Consider the following 18,800-nt stretch of genomic DNA (forward strand, 5'->3'; position numbering starts at 1 on the left):
TTACAGATTGACTTCGAACAATGCCTGATGAGTGGACTAAAGTCCTCCTTGGCCTTGGTGAAGCCCTCTTCTTTTCTCTTCAGAGGTTTCTCAAACCTGTGCCTCCAAGATGAAAGCTCAGGAGGACCCCGGGAGCCCAAAGCAGGTGCTGGGGGAATAGTGGAGCTGGGAGCTGGGCAGGGGGCATGGCAGGTGGGGGCTGGGCCTGTGCTGGCCTTTCTGGGAGGGCAAAGACAACATTGCTAATGAACTTGACAAAAAGTGACAGTCCTGAGCTGCAAGTGGCACTGGGGGTGGGGGAGTGGGGTGGAGGGAAGGGGTAAAGGAGCCTTAGGTTTAGGGGCTAGCTGACTTGGGCTTCGAAGTCAGTAGTGGCTGGGCCTCCTCTCCCTGTGACACCTTCAAGGACATCTAGGAGGTAGTGGTGGGACAGGAGGGTGTAGACCTGCCCAGTCTGATTCCATTTTGGTCTGATATCTTCCCAGTTTTTGACTTAGGGGCTTCCCTAGAAAGCCTGAGATCTAAGGGCTCTGGAAGCCAGGACACAGCTTTTATTCCTGCAGCAGGGCGTGGAAAGAAGGAAGGATCACTGAGAACCAGCTAGGGAGGGTGGCTGCCGCAGCCCGCCCTCACTGAGGTTCTGGGAGGCCATTGGTCCCTTAGTCCAGGCAGCACAGGCTTTGCCCGGTCATCATTCTGCCCTGAGCCGAGGCTCCCCCTTGTCCTGAGCAGCATGAGGTCCTGGACTCAGCAGAGACTTCCAGCAGGGACCAGCAGGCATCTTTGCCCACGGAGCCCAAGTTTGACATGCTGTACAAGATTGAGGACGTGCCACCCTGGTACCTGTGCATCCTGCTGGGCTTCCAGGTGGGTGAAGTACCTATATGAAGTACTCCCCTGGCATCCCAAATCGCCTCTGGTCAGCGAGGTCACTTCAGGCTAGAGAAGGAGACAAGGTCAGCACAATGACGGTCACCGAACAGCTGTGCCAAGGAAGGTTAAGTGGCCTGGGAGGATTGTGGGTAACATGACAGACGGGAAGGGCCCATCTACAGAACCATAGGAATAATCTGGGGGTGGGGGAGATGGAGCCCCTGAGTGGTGAGCTCTCTGGGAATCCCTTGTCGGGTGTGGTGGGTCATTGTAAGTAAGCACCCTGTCAGTGTGGTCCAGGTTCAGGACACAGACCCCGGTGCCCATTTCCATGAGAGTGTTGTGGGGCCACCTCTCCACCGTCTCTCACTGCAGCATTACCTCACATGCTTCAGTGGCACCATCGCCGTGCCCTTCCTCCTGGCGGAGGCGCTGTGTGTGGGCCGTGACCAGCACATGGTCAGTCAGCTCATTGGTACCATCTTCACCTGCGTGGGTATCACCACTCTCATCCAGACTACAGTGGGCATCCGGTGAGCGGCCTTTCCCTCCCCGGCTCATGAGCACACGCACTTGCACGTGTGCACGCCGCAGGACAGGTGGTCTGAGACTGGCTCCTAGGAGGCCTCAAGTCCCCTCCTCTCACTCTACTCCAAAAGTTTAGGAGTACTGTTTCCCTGCCCCACTGCCCACTCCTGAGAGCAGGTTTTCAGCGTCTGTATGTGGACCTGGGCGATCCCTAGTCTCAGATGAACAAGCCAAGTCTGGTTGGCTCAGTGGTGGTGGATGGGAACAGTCACGAGCAGCCCTCAGATTCAGAGATGGAGCAGTCCGCTTTTGAGCAGATGGCTCTTCTGGGCGCTGAGATGGAGGGCTGAAGGCAAAGCACAGGGTTTGAACTGGAGGGGCCCTGAAAATGTGCGGGAGGGAGTCCACGTGAGGGCTCAGGAACTTCCCTTTCTCTGTCCCTTCCTTCAACCCTCGCTTTCTATACTTTTTCCTCAACTCACCACCGCTGCTACCGTGGGCCGTCTTCCAGGCTGCCACTGTTCCAGGCCAGTGCCTTTGCCTTTCTGGTTCCGGCCAAGTCTATCCTGGCCTTGGAGAGGTGGAAGTGTCCTCCAGAAGGTGGGTTCAGTTTTGGCGTCTGCACTGAAGGAGAGGTCTTGGAGGTCTGGGCAGCTTCCCAGAGTCTAGCACCAGGGTGTGTTCATGGCATTGTGTTCTCTCCATCTTGGTCCCCAGAGGAGATCTATGGTAACTGGAGTATGCCCCTGAACACCTCTCATATCTGGCATCCTCGGATTCGGGAGGTGGGTAAAGAGACTGGGTTTGAAGGAAGGGCTAAATGGGCAGGGCAGGGCAGGCCATTGCTGAGCTGTGTTTAAGGAGGTGGTTGAGGAGTTTACGTTTTGGTAATGGCCAGGTCAAAGTGACTATAGCTCATTTTGCCTTTTTTAGGTCCAGGGTGCAATCATGGTATCCAGCACGGTGGAGGTGCTGATTGGGCTAATGGGGCTGCCTGGGGCCCTGCTCAGCTACATTGGACCTCTCACAGTCACCCCTACTGTTTCCCTTATTGGCCTCTCTGTTTTCCAAGCTGCTGGTGACCGAGCTGGCTCCCATTGGGGCATTTCGGCTTGGTGAGCAGACAACAGGACTACTTCTGCCCAATCCTAGGCGCTACCCCACATCCCCTTCATCCCTGCCCCCTCATCTATTTCCAGGCCCCAACCTGGCCCACCAACTGTTTCCTTCTGGTCTCTGCCTGCAGCTCCATTCTACTGATCGTTCTGTTCTCCCAGTATCTACGCAACCTCACCTTCCTGCTGCCTGTTTACCGATGGGGCAAGGGTCTCACTCTCTTCCGCATCCAGATCTTTAAGATGTTTCCGGTAAGAAGCTTACAGGTGCTGTGAAAAGGGGCAAGACCTGAGCCAGGGAAGGTCCAGGCAAGGGTGGGGGTTCCCACCAGAGGCTAGGAGTCAGCCAGGGCTCTGGGGCTGACACAGAAGCAGGCGAATCTGCACCAAGGTCTCCAGTGCCTGCAGCACCTCATCACCCCACCTGCTCCAGATCGTGCTGGCCATAATGACCGTGTGGCTGCTCTGCTATGTGCTGACCCTGACAGACGTGCTGCCTGCAGATCCCACAGTCTATGGCTTCCAGGCTCGAACTGATGCCCGAGGGGACATCATGGCTATCTCTCCCTGGATCCGAATCCCCTACCCATGTAAGCAAGCCTGTTCTGTTCCTTCTGCTTCCAACTGAAATTCCTATGACACACCTGGTGTCTGGGTTCAGCTGACAAAGCAGCATTAGCCCTGTTTGTGGATGTCCCTGAATGGTGGTTTACATCCAAATCTTATTCTGGACAAGTGTATCAGTGAGACTCCTCACCATGGCCCCCCATCAGCTCCTCTCTCTTCCTCCTCCTCCTCCTTTTCCTCCTCATCTTCTTTTTTTTTTTTTGTTTTTTTGAGACAGGGTTTCTCTGCATAGCCCTGGCTGTCCTGGAACTCACTCTGTAGACCAGGCTGGCCTTGAACTCAGAAATCCGCCTGCCTCTGCCTCCCAAGTGCTGAGGTTAAAGGTTTGCGCCACCACTGCCCAGCCTTTCTTTTCTTTTTAAAATTTATTTATATATTATTCTTTTTTTTTTTTTAATGCAGGAGTACTCTTTCTGCATGTACACCTACATGCCAGAAGAGGGCATCAGATTCCTTTATAGATGGTCGTGAGCCAGCAAGTGGTTGCTGGGTGTTGAACTCAGGATCATCTGGAAGTTCAGCCAGTGTTCTCAGCTGCTGAGCCATCCTACAGCACCCTCCCCACCCCTGCCACACACACACACACACACACATTCTCTCTTTTCAAATAACCCCATCTATTCCCAAGCCACCACAACCTCCTCAAGAACCTATTATGTTTCCTCCAACCCAGGTCAGTGGGGGCTACCCACAGTGACTGTGGCAGCAGTTCTGGGGATGTTCAGTGCCACACTGGCAGGCATCATTGAGTCCATTGGTGATTACTACGCCTGTGCCCGGTTGGCTGGAGCACCACCCCCTCCAGTACATGCTATCAACAGGTATGCCCACCTCAGTGTCTGGTCTTGAGGAGGAGCCACTATGACAGCAAGACAGGACTGGGTCCCACACTTAATAGGCTTAGGCATGAAAGTCACCCTCACCTCTAGCCCTCATCTGGAGTATGGAATGAGAATTACACATTCTGTAAATGCTGGGAACCGCCGAGGAGGTTAGTCCCAAGGAAACCAGTTATTGACAACTCTCTGTGTACCCAGTTCATGTGCATTCTTATTCAGTGGCTAACCATGCTGTGAGTTTGGCCTCCTCATCATCTTCATGGTACAGAGGGGGAACCAAAACTCAGAATAGTCCAAGGGAGTGAGCACTGGAGCTCTGAGTGCTAGTACTGACACTTGGCTTCCAGTCTCTTGATGGTACCAGCCTGTACAGCTTCAGAGGGGCATGTAGTGGACCAAGGTATGATAGACTGGTAAAGAGGCGGGGCCAACACCCCACTCAACATTTCTTTACAGGGGGATTTTCACTGAAGGCATCTGCTGCATTATCGCTGGGCTACTGGGCACAGGCAACGGGTCCACCTCATCCAGCCCCAACATTGGGGTCCTAGGGATTACCAAGGTGCCACATGCCACTTGCCAGAGCAGCACAATACTGTTCATGTGTTGCAGGCCCTGTTCTAAGCCATCTTGGCTTTGGCCTCGCCCCATCCTGTCTTTGAGAGCATTCCATCTTTATCCTACCCCCTCCTAATGCTGGAGTCCATTTATATGCCTAATACCCTGCCCCCTGGAACTAGCCCTGCCTCTGGGCCTAGCCAGCCCCTGGCCTTCTGCAGGTGGGCAGCCGAAGAGTCGTGCAGTACGGTGCAGGTATCATGCTAATCCTCGGTGCCATTGGCAAATTCACAGCTCTCTTCGCCTCGCTGCCAGACCCCATCCTGGGAGGAATGTTTTGCACTCTTTTTGGTGAGTGTTTGATGCTTCCCCAGGGGGAGTGACAGGACCTGGTCTAGCCAGGCTGAGCCTCTAGCAGTTCTGCTGTGGTAGGTATGATCACCGCTGTGGGATTGTCCAATCTGCAGTTTGTGGACATGAACTCCTCCCGCAACCTCTTTGTACTGGGATTCTCCATGTTCTTTGGCCTCACACTACCCAACTACCTGGATTCTAATCCTGGTGCTATCAACACAGGTACCTTTTGTTCTATCTCCAGAGATGGGGGAATGTGGGTTGGAAACCACTTTAGTGACACAGCACTTCCCTAGTACCAGCAAGTGAGGCTGGACTATAAGAGCCTAGCTACTGAGTTGTTTAATATATTCATTTCACTTTCCTAAGAGTTCCATGAGACTCTATTATTACCTCTGTTTTCCAGAGGAACGAGGCTAAGTGATTTATTTGTCCTAAGTCAACAACTAGCAGCAGTCACAAGTTTCTCTCCAAAGATGGGAGAAGCAGAGGTACAGACAGGCTTGGAGATCTGGTTTTGGAATATCCCATGGCCATGGCAGTTTATAAGAAGTCAGTGGACCACACAGGTGGGCCCACTTGATCTCTGCTTTCCAGAAAAGGCCACTAGCCCTCTGGCCCCCGACTTATTCCACAGGCATTCCTGAAGTGGATCAGATCCTAACTGTGCTGCTGACCACAGAGATGTTTGTTGGTGGGTGCCTTGCTTTCATACTGGACAACACAGTGCCAGGTACTGGGTCAGCTCTGGGGGGCAGCCATACTATTATCATGTATACTCTCATGATGGTTTGGTTCCTAAGATTGGGCCAGGCCTGGTGCCATGCAGGCCAGTGCACAGAATAGGCTGGAGGAATGTCTGCTGGCTGGAGGCACAACCTATCACCTAGGTCTTGAAAAAGGGTGATGTCGAGAGAGCTCTCTGATTTTGGGAGTCCTTGACTCTCCACCAACTCCTTATCACCACCAGGCTGAGAACATCTTTATCTTCATAGAGCTGGATACGTAAAAATGGTTTGTGGGAGAAAAGCTATTAAGAATGGTAGCAGCCTGCTGCACAAATAGAAGAGGCCCCAAAATGAACTTTGGATGCCGAAGTTTTTTTTTTTTTTTTTTTTTTTGCAAAGATTGTGGAAATGTGACAGTCCAGTATGCATATGCCCAGAAAATATAGTTTAAACACTGACAGCCATCAGATCTCAGTCAGGAGTAGGGTGTCTCATCCTTAAACCCAACAAGCAAAGTAGTTGCCCAAACTGGAGGTACTAGACTTAATCCCATGTTGAAACAAAGCAACAAAAATTGACTGCAAAGTCATAAAGTAACATTAAACTGCCAATCTAAAACAGCATGTATCCTAGCCATTGTACCACACTGCCTCTGCAGATGGGTTTGGGGAAACCGGGTGGGCAAAGCTTAATGAAGAGTGCAGTCACAGTCATTACCCACGTTTGAGACATGGCAGTTCAAGACTGGTTTAAACTTCTCACTCTCATCTTTATCTGCTCAGTGTTGACATTATACCTGCCTCATACCTCAGAGTCAAACGCAGTTTAGGACAAGCTGGTGGAATTTACCAGTTTGGCCCTGAATCAAACTGAGGAGGATGTGCAGAGCTGTTATGAGGAATCCTGGCCACTGGGTTTAAATAACACTTAAGCTGCAGTGTAGGCTGTGGTCATTGTGGATAAGCCAGCTTCCTCCTAGGAGCCTGTTAGCAAGACGGTGCTCTGGGCTAGGCAGGCTTTCCCACTATGGGACATTGGGACCACATGCCAATACTCTTTTCCCTTTCTACTCTTGCCATCCGATTCCTGGTCCAGGCAGGCTCTCCTGATGGCTCTTGCCCTTCTTGCTGAGAGCTTGTGTCTTATTTAGCTGCAGCACTCTGGGCTACTCTTAGCTCTGGCTGCCCTCACTCCTCCTGCTAGGTGAATTATTTCAGTCTTTGCCAGCTCCAGCCCTTCTGAGAACCTGAAGTCTCTGGGAGTCCTCTACCATAGGTACACCCCTACCCCATCATAGATCTCTTGCTTAGCTTGGCTTTCATCCCTACTATAAAAATGGTTTATGTCACAAATGTATAACTGTAACAGTGAATCCTAATACTGATAAAGTATTTCATGGTCTATATCCTTGGGCTGGTGGGATGATTCAGCAGAAAAAGGTATTTGTTGAACCTGATCCAAGTTCAATGCCCAGGGCTTACATGATGGAGCAAGAGAACCTACTTCCTGCGTATATCCTAAGACCTCCTCACTCTCATGGTTCCAATAATTCTAGATAAACAGTAAATGTGATAAAAAAAATTTTTAAAAATATGTCCTTACTCCAAGGTACAACCTGGACACTATTTGGGTCCCATGAACCAAGCACACATTAGCCACATATTCAGATAGTGTAAAATGACTTAGCTTGTTTCTTCACCTTAAAATTCTGTCTATGTACCTCTCAGGGGTGTTCAGAAATAATCAAATTATTTAGCACAGGACCTGATGCTGTAGTTACACAGTACTCAACCTTTGAAGGTTTCTCAGAGCTCTAGCAAGTAAGGTATCCAGAGTGGTAGAGTGCTTATCTATCATGCAAAACTGCCTTGGGCTCCATTTTGACAATGCAAACTCATACTTGATTCTAGAAATATGCCTTAGGGCTGGTTATGTGTAGGGGAGGTGGCAGAGAGTTTTTACCCTCCTAGATGACCTGTCCTCTTCCAGGGAGCCCAGAAGAAAGAGGCCTGATACAGTGGAAAGCTGGAGCCCACGCCAACAGTGAGACCTCGGCCAGTCTCAAGAGCTATGATTTCCCCTTTGGGATGGGCATGGTAAAAAGGACCACCTTTTTCAGATACGTCCCCATCTGCCCAGTCTTCAGAGGATTTTCTAAAAAGACAGAAAATCAACCTCCAGTTCTAGAAGACACTCCAGACAATATAGAACCTGGGTCTGTGTGTACCAAGGTCTGACACTACCTCTATGAAAGGTAGGATGTGTTACGGTTCTTCTGGGAGGCGGAATAACCAAACAGCTGTTTAAACAAAAAGAAAAATCAAAACTTTCATTTTTGTAATCTGTTACAAGTTTCTTCAAAAGGAGATAGGCTGGCTAAAAAGTCCTTATGTGGATCTGGGTAGAATTCCTTAGCCATGTCATAGTGACAACAGAAATTTCCAACTGTTGTGATGGTCACAAGTAAGCTGATCAATCCTACCAGATTCAGAGAGCATCTAGACCAACTAGAGTCTAAGAACAGTCACCTCTAGCCTGGGTCCTTGTATTTCTGTAATTAATATATATCTCAAGTACTGGCATTAGCACGATCAGCTCACCGTCTGCCAATGCACGATCCTTCTATTCATAGCCTCTCTCAAAGTGAAGGGATTCAAGTATCTATTGTATGTACATTATTGCACATCATGTGCTTGTCTGGTGCCCACAGAGCTCAGAAGCAAGCATAGGATCCCCTGGAACTGAAGTTACGGATGGTTGTGAACGCCCATGTGGGTGCTAGAAAACCAAACCTGGTTCCTTTGCCAGAGCAACACGTGCTCTTATCTATCGCGCCATCTCTTCAGCCTTCCAATGCAGGGATTTATAGGTGTGTATTACCGTTACCACACCTAAGTAGTCTCTCTGAGACTGGAAAGGTTGGAAACACCAGCAGTACTATAAACAGCAGAGATCCTTCCATATTATTTTGTTTCAATGTTAGTAGTCATAAAATTAAAATCACTTACAATTCAGTTACAAAAAATATGCTAATACAAGCCTATAAGGGGGTGATCTTTAAGCTTCAAAACATGGGGGCAGCTCTGAATCCTAGTTTTGCTGAGAATGCAGACACCTGGCTCGAGTTAATTCAAATATTTTCCCCCTCAAACAAGAAACAGTCCAGTCAAAGTTGTGAGTGGTGGCTTAACCCTATAACGCCTGCTATAAGGAGTCAGGCAGGAGATGAGATTGAAGCTGGCTTGAGTGGTGCCCCTTGTACACTTGATTCTGAGCAGGTAGAGAACACAGGGACTAAATGTGTTATGTCCACCCTCCCTCCCCAAACAAGTGTCAAGAATGCCTGTCTTTTCCAGAGTTTCTTTAAAAAACTTGCCTGTGGCCAGATGTAGTGGCACACATTTAATCCTAGGACTTGGGAGGCAGAGGCAGGCAGATTTCTGTGATGTGAGGCCAGCCTGGCCTACACAGTGAGCTCCAGGACAGCCAGTGCTATGGAGGGAGACCTTGTTTCAAAAACCAAAACCAAAACCAAACAACAACCAACAGAACCAACTCTTCCAGGGGGTCCCTGGATCAATTCCTGGCAGCTACATGGCAGCTCACAATTGTCTGTTAACTCCAGTCCTAGGGGCTCTGATGTCTTGTTCTGGCCTCTCTGGCTACCAGGCTTGAAAGTGATACACAGACATACTTGTTGACAATAGTCACCCATCTAGTTAAAAAAAAGAAAGAAAGAAAGAAAGAAAATTAAAACACTTGCCTCTTTAGTAGTTTAAGGGAACTGTTTTTAAAAAGACTCTCATTGGCTGCACATGGTGGCATGATCCCAGCAGAGGCAGACAATCAAGGCCAGTCTGGACTACAGAACAAGTTCCAGGACAGTCCGAAGTGCATGTGGCCGACCAGTGAACATGCACTTCTTGGTTAGCATGCATGACATAGCCCCCAAGTTCAACCTCTAGCACGGTGAGCAAAAACCAGACCAAAACAAATAAAAAAACCACCTTAAACCTTTTCAGAAAGAATGAGTCATACAAAGAACAAGGTAACCCCCAGCACCCAGAAACTTGAGGTAGGAGGGCTCTACGTTCAAAGCTGGCCTTGGGTATGTAGCAATACACCATTCTCAAATACAATAAATGGCTACATGGCCTGTTTCAATCATCAGCTCTATAACATCAAGAAACATCTATGCTCGTACACATACCAAGCAAGTGCTCTCCATTAACAGATATCCCCAGCCCAACCACAGTTTTACACCATGGCTGTCAAACACCGGACAGACACCTGCATGGTTAACGTGGACTGGAGCGCATCCTCCTCAGCATACCTCACACACAGGGCTGCCCACTGCCCACACTAGGCGAGCACCATGCTGGAGTCTGTACCAATAACACAAGCACCAGCTCGGTTCTACTATCATTTATTTTTTTAAATATTTTTGAAAAAATATAATTTTTTTACAATATTTTCAACTTAAACACTATTCACACTGAACACGTATGGCAGCTTAACCTACTCAAATATGAAGTTTAAGAAGCCAAAACTGTTCTAGCTTTGTTAAAAGAAAACTTGTGCTGCAGACTATACTCATGATAGTTAACAAAGCAAGGAAGAGCACCAAAGTCACGCTGCCGTCTTCCGAGTGCTTCAGTTGGACTATGGGCTGGTGTGGGTCCTGTGTTGAATGTCACACAGGATGGCTATGATGCAATCAATCTTCACAAGATGCAAGCCTCAAATTGCATTTCCTCAGGTTTAACACTAGAACTCGGTATTCCTAACATGATAATACACCAGGCAAAAGCCAGACAGACTAGCTCCTATCTGACCCCCATCGTGTAACCTCAGTCAGAGGCATGCTTGTGAAGTTACTTACTTCAAAAGGTAACAGATTTTCTTCAGAAAAGGTTATTTTTGAGGACAAATGCAACTGAGAAGTCTGTTTATCAATCAGAACCTAATTTAAACTTACTTTTTTTTTTTTTTTTTTTTTACAAAGTGTAGACATTAAAGTGTCAACTAACCCTAAGGGACCAGTTTAGTCTCAAAGACAGACAATTCAATGAGATTTGGAGATTTGGAGGTGATTTAATTTGGTTCTTTGTCACAATTGACTGGTGCTTCTTCCGTTGCTGTCTTTACATTAAGCCATGCGGCCAATTCTACTTTCAGTAACTGTGTGACAGCTTCTTACTTAGTAACAGTCTCAGCACTTTTATTAAGCATGCAAGACTAACAAAAACTTTGGCAATGCGAAAGTGTAACACAGTGACGAGAGAGAGCTTTTACAATGGAGTCTTCTAACACTGCCTTCCCAGTGTGGAAACTGTGCTACATCCACCAAAAGCGGCCGGCTGCTCAGACATGTCAGTACTTCACCCCAGGAACAAACTCCTTTGCATTGGGATTGAGATTGCTTTTGACCTGGAAAATAATACATTAAAAAACAAAAACAAAAACAAACAAAAAGGAACAAGTTCATTACAGATGACTGTGAATTCTCAGAGTATTCAGCCTAGACCTTTATGTAAAAATCTTCCAGCAAAGCACAGAAGGTTGGGCTCTAAGGTTCTACCTAACCCCCCAAACTTATAGCAGAGAAAGAATGTCATCTGGCTGGCCACAAACTCACGGAGATCCACCAGCCTGTGTACCTCCCGAATGCTGGGACTGCCGGTGTACACCACCACTTGGTCTCTGTGTCCTATTGTGTCAACTTCTAAAAGCAGGACATGACATTAAGCATGACAAGAAACTCACTAACTTCACTTACACTGTAAGAAATAGCATGAAATAAGGTATTTTTTTCAAGCATGCCTGATGCATAAAAATACTTCCAAACATGTTAAATACATGTTTCCAGTCTGATTAATTGGCATTGTTGGCCATTAGGGAATTTTATTTACTCTATTCACTGAAAACTTGGGGGTTATCTTTCTACAACTGTTGTTTTCTAATTCCCATAGGAGGCACTGTGTGTAACAGGAAAAGAAAACTACACGGGAGACAGAAGACGTGAGGTGGAGATCTCAGCTCTACCTACTCCAAATTCCCATGGAAGCTTGTGACCCCATTTCCGCGTCAGCCCAAGTCTCCAGAGCCCTGCACTACATTCCTCCGTCTCCTCACTTCCTCTTTCCTAAGCATGTGGTCAATGGAGAGGAAGAGCTGGAGATCCTCTACACTGAGAGTTGATAAAGAAGAAACCGGAGAGATTCCAGGGGTAGATGTAGACATGAAGATAGGATTAAAACAAAAAACAAGCCAACCAGCCAAACCAACCCCCCCCAAAAAAAAACCCCAGAATTTAATTCTAATGCTTTATGTTTTAAGACTAAATGTTTATGTTTTAAGACTAAAACATAATATTAAATAACATATTGGACCAATGATTTAGATAGTGTTAGATAAGTATTCTCCCTTCACACAGGGGAAATAAATCTGTACTTTTAGACTAACCTAGTAATAAAAATGTCTACTTAGAATGTTCTAGGCCTGAGCTTGACCTTCAACATTAAATATACAGAAATTAAAAACCCTTAAGAGGAAGAGAAACAAGCATGGTTTAATTGTTTAAAAAAAAAAAAAGCAGATGGTTTAATTGTTTAAAAAAAAAAAAGCAGAATTCTTGAATATATAATCTTCTGGAAGCTAGAGAAGTCTAAAAACGAATTAAAGCAATCTTGATAGATTGAGTAGATTGTCAATAGATTGAGTCAAACAACTCAGTGTCTGTGTTATGGATATATGCAAATCCAGGCTCTACATTAAGCCTTTATTCATCAGAGCATCAGCAGCATGTGAAATGACTAAAGTAGCAATAGGCAAATACGTTCCGAGAGACCGGCTCGTACACCAGTTCAGTTCAGTTCCTGTCATTTACTGAAACGTGTATGCCACAATGCAGATTTTGGTGTTTTCTGTATTGTTCTTTAGCAGCAGAATGTTTTCCAAAACCTTGTTGGGGAGGAGAACTGCAAAGCATCCTTTGGGATGCTGACAGTCTGAGTACTCAAGTTTAGGTGATTATGACGAACAGTTTAGTAAACTAATCCATAATAAATAGAAAGCAATTGAGAAATTCTAGAGCCCAGGAGTCCAGATATTTTTCTTGGTCAAAAAAGTGAACATTCAAAACCAGAAAAAAAACCTGTACTTTCAAACTCTTGTGGAGCATGGTGACATGCTTCTAATTCTAGGTCTTGGCAGTCAGGGGCATAAGGACTGCTCATGTTTGAGGCTAGTCAGGGCTATGCATTGGGTTCCAGCTTGGAACTAGAGTGAAACTCTGTTTCAATCACCCACCCACTTCATAAAACAAAAAAGTCTTTTTAAAAGACTCCTTAGGTTCTACATTAGTGATGATGTAAAACTTTATTGCAAGCACATTACCAGGGATAAGACTGAGAAATAAGAATATGAACCTAGGTTTGTATTCTCTTTCTTTCCTTCCTTCCTTCCTTCCTTCCTTCCTTCCTTCCTTCCTTCCTTCCTTCCTTCCGTCCCTCCCTCCCTCCCTCCCTCCTTCCCTTCCTTCCTTCCTTCCTTCTTTTTTTTTTGGTTTTTTCGAGACAGGGTTTCTCTGTGTAGCCCTGGCTGTCCTGGAACTCACTCTGTAGACCAGACTAGCCTCGAACTCTCAAACTCAGAAATCTGCCTGCCTCTGCCTCCCAAGTGCTGGGATTAAAGGCGTGCACCACCAACGCCCAGCTGTATTCTTTTTCTGCCAAGAGCTTATAAATATATCTCAAATAAACTCAATCAGGAGATCTTAGAAATTTTGTCAGGGCTGGGCGGTCTAAGACACTTAAGACACTAAGACACTAGACCGGTCTAAGACACTTAAATATTCTAAGGGCAACATTAAGCTTAATGCAACATCAAGGCTGAAAGCAGCAACAAGAAGTTAGCTCCCCATCACAAATGAGACAGGAGACCCCTGCTGCCATCTACAGTGGAAGCTTTTTCAAAGGGCAAGAGATTCGGAACGCTTCCTTAATTAGAGAGCAGTTGATTTTCTACTTATGGGAGATGAGATAGGGTCTAATAAAAAGATAAGAAATGACTTTTTACCACAAGATCTTCCAGAGAAGAGCCATCACTGATAACAAGGTCATTAAACTGGTCTTGGATTTGGTCCATAGTTTGTGGGAGATCTCGGGCTGGAATAAACCATTCGTGTTCTTCTTCCTCTTCCAGCATTTCTTGGAAACAGCGTTCAATAAATTCTTCTTCCCACAACTCCTCTTCTATCTAGATTTACAACAAAGGGGCTTAATTACAGCATATGGCTTAAAATATCTTAAACTATGCCATCTGAAATCTTAATGTAAGGGCCAAGTATGGTAGTGCATGCCTTTGTATTGAAGAAAGTTTGAGGCCAGCCAAGGCTACACAGTGAGACTCTGTCTCATCAAAACAGGACCAAATCAAATCATAATGTGCCTGGCTGTGTGGTTTACAACTATCATCTTCACACTTGAAGAATAAGATTAAATGGCTACCACAAGGTTTAGGCCAGCCTGTGACACAGTTTGATGAGTTTGTCTCTCAAATGTTCTCTTAACACCCAGGCACAGCTGTAATCCCAGTACTCTGAAGGCTGAGATATGTGGAGTTCATATCCACACAAACCCTACATGTCAGAGCTGGGAGTGTAACTCATTGTTACAGTACGTTATTATGCAGGAAGCATTGGGTCTGACCTCCTAACACCAAAATGTAAAGGCTAAAAACTTTCCTCCCTGCTTTTATCCTAAACGGGGGTGGGGGGGAGAGAGGGAGGAAGCCCAAAACTACCATAAAGACCTAGCAATATCTGTTTAGGGCTATTCCACATCTTTACTTGTCTCTACAGAATTTTTTTCCACTGAGAATAGCAAAGTAGAAAGTAATGGAATGATCTCTTCAAGGAATTTTTTTAGAATTACCCAGGAAGCCTTAAAATACCCAGGCCTTAATCCAACCTCCATAAAGACTAAAGAAAATCTCAAAGGTAAAGATTAAAAACAGCTCAAAACCCCTCAACTGATTTCAGTATGATGGAGGAGACACGGTCAGCTCTCAAAGCAAAACAAAGAAACACACACATACCCCTTTTAAAGGGGTTGAAGAGGGGCTGGAGAGATGGCTCAGTGGTTAAAAGCACTGACTGCATCTCCAGAGGTCCTGAGTTCAAATCCCAGCAACCACATGGTGGCTCACAACCATCTGTAATGAGATCTGATGCCCTCTTCTGGTGTGTCTGAAGACAGCTACAATATATTCATATATAATAAATAAATCTTTAAAAAAAATAAAAAATAAAGGGGTTGAAGAAGGGTTCAATGGTAAAGAGTGCTTGCTGTTCATGCAGAGTACCAAAGTCTGGTTCCCATACCCACACTGCACAGCTCATGATTGCCTCTATTCCAGCTCTAGGTGATCCAATGCCCTCTACTGACCTCTGCAGGGACTTGTACACACATACATAAATAGTAAAAATAATCTAAAACCCCGGCCTAATGGCTCATGCATTTTAATTCTAGCACTTGGGAGGTAGAGGCAGAGACTGACAGGTGGCTCTTCATGTGTCCTAGGCCAGCCCAGTCTATATAATGAATTCTAGCCAGCCAAGGCTAAAGGGTGAGATACCCTGCCTTAAAAATAAACAAAGCAGCCTTTTCTAATGTAATAACAACCTCTCCCCTCAAAAGACCCTGCCCTCAATTGACTCTCACTTAAACAGACTGAACTGTTTTACTCTGGAATGTCCATGACAAGATGCAGAGAAATTGAGCTGACTGCAGGAACCAAGATCAGGATTGGGAATGACAAAATAATAGACAGTAGAAACATGAGAATGACATCTATCAATTTATCAGAGCTCTCTAAAGAGAGGCAGTAGTAGATTCTTCAGGCAGATTAAGATTGAGGCTCAAGTGAAAAGCAGATAATTTTGAACCAGGATAATCTGTGGTCTGTCTGTTCCAGTTTTCTAAATACTTTTTGGATTTGCACTGTAATAGAGACGTGACTGCTTTGAGACAGTAGTTTCCAAACTGAAACTATCCGGGAGCTCTTTTCAGTTTCCCAGGCGCCACCCTATTCTTCTGAATCAATCTTTAGGGTGGGACCCTGAAACAAGCTGCCCAAGTAATTTCAATGAGCACTTTAGTCTGGCAGTAATTGGCAGCCAAATAAAATAGGAGTGGTAGCACATAAATCCTTAGTGCACATAAGGACTAGACACACAAGAGTTCAGTGCCAAGCACATATTTGAGATATGAAGCTATGAAAAGAAACATGTCTGTATACAGAACTAACTTGTCTGTTGAATTCCTCTTCATTTTCCATCCACATGTACTCTGCAAATGGATTATCCTCTTCATGAGAATGACCGTTAATAATCACATCGTCATTGATGATGCTTGGGCTAGTACTGCTGCGACTTGGATCTTTCATGGTTGGTGTTCGTGGTCGTTTTTAACCTTTAAAGTAGAATACAATCTTAATGAGCACACTTTTTGTTACCCATCAAGGTATTAGAGGCACATGCTTCATTAGTTGGAAAGCTTCTCTTTTTTTCCAAAATGACTTTAAGAAATAGCTGAGGGCTAGGTTTGAGGTATAGATGTACAACAATTTTAGTGTTTGTGTGAGGACACAGACATGTAAGAGAGACAGAGGTCTGGTGTCACCTCCTTGTTTAAAAAGGTTTTTTTGTGTGTGTGTCAGTACTCAGAAGCAGAGGCAGGTGGATGGATATCTGTGAGTTCTGGGCCAGCCTGGCCTACATATGATGTTCGAGCACAGGTAGTGCAACATAGTGTGACCCGGTCTCAACAGAAAGTATGATATATGCTATGTTTGAGATATAGACATATGTACATGTCACAGGATGTGTGTGGAAACTAGTAGACAATCTATCAAAGTTGGTGCTTTCTTTGCACTATGAGTCACACTCAGTAAGGTTTGCAGCAAATGCCCTCATCTACTGAGTCATCTTCTTGGCTCCCACATTAAAAATAATTTCATTTTTGTTTTTTTGAGACACAGTATCACTATATAGTTCTGGCTGCCCTGGAACTATGTAGTCCAGGCTATCCTCAAACATAAGAGATCCACCTGCCTCTGCCTCCAAGTGTTGAGATTAAAGGTGTGTGCCACCATATCCAGCCAGAAAATTCTTTTTTTTGGGGGGTGGGGGGAGGGTTTCGAGACAGGGTTTCTCTGTGTAGCCCTGGCTGTCCTGGAACTCACTCTGTAGACCAGGCTGTCCTCAAACTCAGAAATCCATCTGCCTCTGCCTCCCAAGTGCCTCAGAAAATTCTTTAAAACAGTTATGTTCCAGAACTAAAACTAAAAAAATAATTCTTGAAAATTTATGTTTGAAAGTCTGGTGGTAGGGGTGCATGGTTTTAATCCCAGCACTTGGGAGGCAGAAGTAGGCAGATCTCTGAATTCGAAGCTAGCCTGGTCTACAGAGTGTTTCAGGACAGCCAGGGCTACACAGAGAAACCTTTTGGGGGTGGGGGGAGAAAAAAAAAGACAACCCATTTTTTTGTTTGTTTTTCGAGACAGGGTTTCTTGTATAGCCCTGGATGTCCTGGAACTCACTCTGTAGACCAGGCTGGCCTTGAACTCAGAAATCCATCTGCCTTTGCCTCCAAAGTACTGGGATTAAAGGCTTGCGCCACCACTGCCCGGCGACAACCCAATTTTTAAAATAGGCAAAGAAGGGCTGGAGAGATGGCTCAGCAGTTAAGAGCACTGGCTGCTATTCCAGAGGTCCTGAGTTCAATTCCCAGCAACTACATGGTGGCTCACAACCATCCGTAATGGGATCTGATGCCCTCTTCTGGTGTGTCTGAAGACAGCTGCAGTGTACTCATATAAATAAAAATAAATAAATCTTTTTAAAAAAATGGGCAAAAACCTCAGTTAGATATTTAGTTGATGTTATCTTTAATGAAAACACTTATATTAGTAATTCAAAGGGTATGAGACAGAAACAGTTTGACAATGCTGTGGGCTTTCTTATAGGTACAGATTAGGTTTGCCTTAAGTTTACCAAATCAAGAGTTCTAGCCCAGCAAGGTAGCACATACCTTTACTTCTAGCCCACAGGAGGTAGAGGCAGGTGGATTTCTGAGACTTGGAGGCCAGTTTGGTCTATACAGCAGCTCCAGGCTACTCAGGGAGGCACAGTGAGACTCTGTCTCAAAGAAAATCTAGAAAAAGTATTCACTTCCATATCCCAAAAGATTATGAAAAGAAATGCTGGGGATCTACAGCAACCTTATGAAATATACTGTTCACTGAATAAAAAGTACAAAGACATCTACATTTGAGGATACAAGAAAGGATACAAGAAAGAAAGGATACAAGAAAGATGCTTGGATTAGAAAAAGCACACACGGTCTTTCACAAGAATATCCCAAGAATGAAAGCAAAGTGAAAAAGAATCAAGATCCCGAAGCTGCAACAAAGACGTCCAAGATGAGAACATGTCACATAGACACAATGCCAAACACTTATGATCAATCCCATCACTGGAGAGGTTGAGGTAAATCAAAATTTCAAAACCTCTCTCATAGGGAATTTGAAGCCTGGCTACATGGGACACTGTCTTAAACCCTTTGGGGGGGGGGCTATCTTTGGAGACTCAATGGTAGAGCAGTAAGAGGGGGTAGCACTCAGGTGGCAGCCCACACCTTTAATCCTAGCACTTGGAAGGCAGAGGCTGGTGGATCTCTATGAGTTCTAGGCCACTCTGGTCTACAGTGTAAGTTCCAGGACAGCCAGGGCCACACAGAGAAGCCCTGTCTTGGCAGGAGTGGGCAGGTGGGTGGTAGTGGTATGAAGCCCTGTATTCACTCTCTAGTACCATGGTGTGGTGGGAGGGTGGGGGGGGGGAGAGACAGATGGATATTTCAACAAAAAATACTTTTTAACCCCCATCAAATTCAAACAGGCAAAAGATTTCAACAAAGACAGATATATAAGACACACAGACGGCTTATAAAAACAAAGGAAGAGATTTCCTTAGCTGAGTCTAGGCCTACCAGAGCCACACAGTTCTTGTAGTTAAAAAAGAAAAAAAGTCTATAAGCAGCGTTTAAAGTAAACATCCATTAGAGAAATACAAACCAAAGTCACAATAAGACACCAGACCACACCCCCTAGGAGAG

At 45.5% G+C, this 18,800-nt stretch overlaps 2 protein-coding genes across 6 annotated transcripts in view; one reads left to right on the plus strand and one right to left on the minus strand.

Annotated features, from left to right (window-relative positions):
• Slc23a1 (solute carrier family 23 member 1) lies at positions 1-12,352 on the plus strand. Of its 4 annotated transcripts, none has more exons than XM_028762675.1 (15): positions 5-145; positions 733-867; positions 1,249-1,406; positions 1,913-2,001; positions 2,119-2,186; positions 2,335-2,516; positions 2,648-2,768; positions 2,950-3,106; positions 3,817-3,964; positions 4,439-4,544; positions 4,835-4,891; positions 5,008-5,116; positions 5,532-5,627; positions 7,612-7,876; positions 11,595-12,352. In XM_028762675.1, the coding sequence occupies exons 1-14, from the start codon at positions 110-112 to the stop codon at positions 7,857-7,859; spliced, it is 1,710 nt and encodes a 569-aa protein (XP_028618508.1). In that variant the 5' UTR covers positions 5-109; the 3' UTR covers positions 7,860-7,876; positions 11,595-12,352. The 4 variants fall into 4 exon arrangements, with proteins under 4 accessions (XP_028618511.1, XP_028618508.1, XP_028618507.1 ...); XM_028762674.1 differs by having other exon boundaries at positions 14-145; positions 4,762-4,891; positions 4,973-5,116; XM_028762678.1 differs by lacking the exons at positions 7,612-7,876; positions 11,595-12,352 and having other exon boundaries at positions 1-145; positions 4,762-4,891.
• The window catches only part of Paip2 (poly(A) binding protein interacting protein 2), an 18,813-nt gene continuing 10,045 nt past the window's right edge, over positions 10,033-18,800 (minus strand). For both annotated transcript variants that reach the window (XM_028762679.1, XM_028762680.1), the window contains exons 2-4: positions 15,934-16,097; positions 13,702-13,881; positions 10,033-11,052 (exon numbers count right to left, since the gene is read on the minus strand). In XM_028762679.1, coding sequence (XP_028618512.1) covers positions 10,996-11,052; positions 13,702-13,881; positions 15,934-16,071 — 375 coding nt within the window. In that variant the 5' untranslated portion in view covers positions 16,072-16,097 and the 3' untranslated portion in view covers positions 10,033-10,995. The remainder of the gene's footprint in view (positions 11,053-13,701; positions 13,882-15,933; positions 16,098-18,800) is intronic.

The sequence above is a fragment of the Grammomys surdaster genome, unplaced genomic scaffold, assembly GCF_004785775.1.
Source record: "Grammomys surdaster isolate TR1022 unplaced genomic scaffold, NIH_TR_1.0 135, whole genome shotgun sequence".
Taxonomy (NCBI): Eukaryota; Metazoa; Chordata; class Mammalia; order Rodentia; family Muridae; genus Grammomys; species Grammomys surdaster.

Excerpts from the sequence above, each read along its gene's own strand:
- Slc23a1 (XM_028762674.1), top strand. The coding sequence starts at position 110 with ATGAAAGCTCAGGAGGACCCCGGGAGCCCAAAGCAG. Across the intron at positions 2,769-2,949 it reads AGATCTTTAAGATGTTTCCG|ATCGTGCTGGCCATAATGAC; the intron begins GTAAGAAGCTTA and ends CACCTGCTCCAG. Across the intron at positions 5,117-5,531 it reads TCCTGGTGCTATCAACACAG|GCATTCCTGAAGTGGATCAG; the intron begins GTACCTTTTGTT and ends CTTATTCCACAG.